At 44.7% G+C, this 3,639-nt stretch overlaps 2 protein-coding genes across 2 annotated transcripts; both read right to left on the minus strand.

Annotated features, from left to right (window-relative positions):
* Nucleotides 1-346: 346 nt before the first annotated feature.
* On the minus strand, nucleotides 347-883 carry LOC112094460. Its single transcript, XM_024175312.1, has one exon. It carries the CDS (start codon nucleotides 881-883, stop codon nucleotides 347-349), a length of 537 nt encoding a protein of 178 aa, XP_024031080.1.
* A 1,083-nt stretch (nucleotides 884-1,966) lies between these two features.
* On the minus strand, nucleotides 1,967-2,383 carry LOC112094461. Its single transcript, XM_024175313.1, has one exon. The coding sequence runs from the start codon at nucleotides 2,381-2,383 to the stop codon at nucleotides 1,967-1,969; it is 417 nt and encodes a 138-aa protein (XP_024031081.1).
* Nucleotides 2,384-3,639: the final 1,256 nt, after the last annotated feature.

The following is a 3,639-nucleotide window of genomic DNA, read 5'->3' on the forward strand; positions in this document are numbered from 1 at the left end:
CCTGCAGCCACACATCGAACCATGCTCCCTAAAGTTTGGTTTGCCACTTCAGTCTGGCCATCAGTCTGTGAATGGGCAGTACTACTGAATTAGAGGGTCGTATCGAATCGCTTCTACAACTCTCTCCAGAAATGGCTGATGAACTTGATGTCGCGGTCAGAAGTAATTGTTCTCGGAACCCCTTGTAGGCGGACTATTTCTTTGAAGAATAGGTGAGCAACATTACTTGCATCAGCTGTCTTCTTGCAAGCTACAAAGTGTGCCATCTTCGAAAACTGGTCAACAACCACCATCACGGAATCGAAGTGATGAGGAGTTTTTGGAAGTCCTAGGACAAAATCTATGCTTAGGTCCTCCCAAATGTTTTCGGAATAGGAAGAGGCACGTACAACCCTGTGTTTTGAGCTTGACCCTTAGCCCGTTGACAAGTGCCCCACTGCCGAACAAATGAGTCAATATCCTGATGCATTCGAGCCCAAAAGAACCTCTCCAGGAGGAGTTCAATAGTGTGATCGTGCCCCCGGTGAGCAGCTAGCCTACCAGCGTGTAATTCCTGAATCAGAAGCTCCTGGAGAGAAGAATGTGGAATGCAAAGCCAGCTCCTTTTAAATAGATACCCCTGGTGGGCATGGTAGTCCCCCACGTGGAGTCCCCGCAAGCACTTCTCCCAAATCTCACCGAAGTCCTTGTCGCCTTCATATTGATCCCGTAAGCTCTCCAAGCTGATTAGCTCAGTTGCCAACGTGTGAATAAGATCTGGTTTTCCGTTAGTAAGGAAGTTTGGTTTTTGGCTAAGAGTGTTGGCTACCTTTTTAGTTTTGCCGGCCTTGTGCTTGATCACAAAGGTAAATCGCTCAAGGTAAAGAAACCATCTAGCATGCATCCGGTTGCTTCATTTCTTAGAATGAATGTAACGCAATGCTTAGTGATCACTATGAAGCATAAATTCGTTAGACAACAGGTAGGGTTCCCAATGCTGTAATGCCTAAACTACCGCGAAGAACTCTTATTCATAGGTGCTTCATTTCTGCCTAGCTTCACATAATTTCTCACTGAAAATTCCACTGGTCTCCCATCTTGGGTTAAGACAGCCCCAATGCCGACTATAGAGGCATCCGTCTCTACTTGAAAAACCTTGTCAAAATAAGGGAGGGCCAAAACAGGAATGGAACTGAGTTTTTCTTTAACGAGAGTGAAATTACGCGCTTGTTCCTCCCCCAATTAAATTGGCCCTACTTGAGGTAGTTCGTGATAGGAGCTATGAGGGAGTTGAAGTTACGGATGAACCTCTGGTAAAAGGTTGCTAGTCCATGGAAACTTTGGACATCGTGTACAGTGCTTGGCGTGGGCCAATTATGGATAGCCTCAACCTTCTGCACGTCTGCTTCAATGCCCTGTTCACTTATCACAAAACCCAAAAAGAGCACCTTGTTAGTACAAAATTCACACTTCTTAAGGTTGACATAAAGTTCGTGGTCCCACAACGCCTTCAGTACATCCCGAAGCTGCCCCAGATGCTCAGAAGGATCCCTACTATAAATGAGTATGTCATCAAAGTAAACAACCACAAATCTTCCTATGAAAGGGTTGAGAACTCGGTTCATGAGCCTCATGAACGTTCTTAGTGCATTGCATAAGCCGAATGGCATCAGTTGCCACTCGTACAGCCACTCCTGCGTCTTGAAAGCTATCTTCCACTCATCGCTTGGCCGAATTCAGATTTGATGATAACCACTCTGCAAGTCCAACTTAGAGAAATCCTTCGACCCTTCCAATTTGTCAAGCATACCTTCGAGATGGTGATTTTGTTGATGGCGCGACTGTAAACAAACAGCCTCCAACTCCTATCATTTTTTAGGATGAGGAGGGCTGGAATGGCGCAAGGACTGAGGCTGGGACGGATGAGCTGTTTCTGCAGTATGTCTTCTACCATTTTTTGCAGGGTTTCATGTTCGAGAGGACTTATTTAGTGATACGGCAAATTAGGAAGGCTCGCTCCTGGGATAAGGTCAATGCGATGATGTATGTCTCGCATTGGCGGGAGTTCTTCAGGTAACTCTTCCGGGGTCACATCTTTAAATTCTTTCAACAACGATCGCACATTCGCAGGAACCGCAAGGTCGCCTGTGGCTGTCCCTTTTGAAACTAAAGCCAAGACCAGCCCGGCGGACTGCACGTCATGTTCAAAAGGTTTTCCTAGGGTGGTAAGGAATAATCGACCAGTGTGAGTATTTGGGCCAGTTAAATTGTCCTGTTGGGGTAGCGGCATTAAGGCTATCTTCTTGCCATTCCAAAGGAATTCATAGCTGTTGGCCCGTCCATCGTGCTTGGCATTCGCATCAAACTCCCAGGGCCTACCTAGTAGGATATGTGAGGCATCCATATCTATAACATCCCAAGCCACTATATCTTGATAATGTTTGCCAATTGATAGTTGTACCTTGCAAATGGACTCTACTAATGCTTCAACCCCCTTCTTAATCCATCCTATCTTATAGGGTCACGGATGCTTCTCTGTGGAAAGGTTCAAGGCCTTGACTATCCCCTTGGAGAAAAAATTATCGATGCTGCCACTGTCTATTATGAGGTCACACACCTTCATATTCACCGTACAACGGGTATGAAAGATTGAGTGTCGCTGGCTAGCAACCGATTCTCTCAGGGTAAGCAAGAGTTTTTGGACTATACAAACAACCCTTTCTCCTTCATCACCAAATACTTGTTCGACCTCTTTGGGCTCCTCACCATAGTTCTCGGTTCCTTCTTCTTCTTCCTCTACCCCGATTTCATTAATGAGATTCACGAGTTTCTGAAGCGGGCACTCGTTGGAATGATGTCCCGGTTTATTGCATCGAAAACACTTTCCCACAATCGGTTTAGCGTAGGGGTTGTGCTTCTGCTGGACTGAAGGAAGCTGCTCAGTGTTGTTGGTTTTCGGGGCCTCCAAAGGACCTTTTCCCTGTCATTGCAAAAGCTCGCTCGCTCCTGCCTTTTCTAGACCAAAATCAGTGGATCTCCGGTTTGAGAAAACTCGGCTCCCATTGCGAGTTTGCTGTGCCTTTACCTTGTAAGCCATAATGACAGCATCGGTTAAGCTCTATATGGGTCACAGGGTGAGCTGGTCCTAGACTGAATCCCTTAGTCTTCCAACATACCGAGCTACCTGTTGGTCTTCTGACTCCGAAAGGTTATTGTGAGCACTCAAGCGATAGTACTCCTCTATGTATTCCCCAACACTCCGGCCTCGTTATGAGCAACGTTGGAATTGCCGGGAGTCTGTTCAAAATTGTTGGGCAAGAATCGTTGTCGTAACAACTGCTTCATAAAGGCCCAAGAACGAATGTGTAATGACCGAGATAATCCTAGAATTAAATAGTGTAAATTTATTTATTTAAGTCAAGGACTTTTCTTAGTAATATATTGTCATATTTTGTGATTGAAGGATTTATGGAATTAATATCAATATTCCTAAATTTTGTAGCAAGTTTTATTATTAGTTCATATTTTAAGAACCAGTGAATTCAGTTGATAAATTCTTACCGCATTTAAGGCGGAAGAATTCTCAGTGCATATACAATTGGAGACTTATAATCTTAGGAATCTCTTAGTGTAGTATAATGTTAGCAGCGTATAGAGAAA

Source organism: Morus notabilis, unplaced genomic scaffold (assembly GCF_000414095.1).
Source record: "Morus notabilis unplaced genomic scaffold, ASM41409v2 Scaffold78, whole genome shotgun sequence".
In the NCBI taxonomy this organism is placed as follows: Eukaryota; Viridiplantae; Streptophyta; class Magnoliopsida; order Rosales; family Moraceae; genus Morus; species Morus notabilis.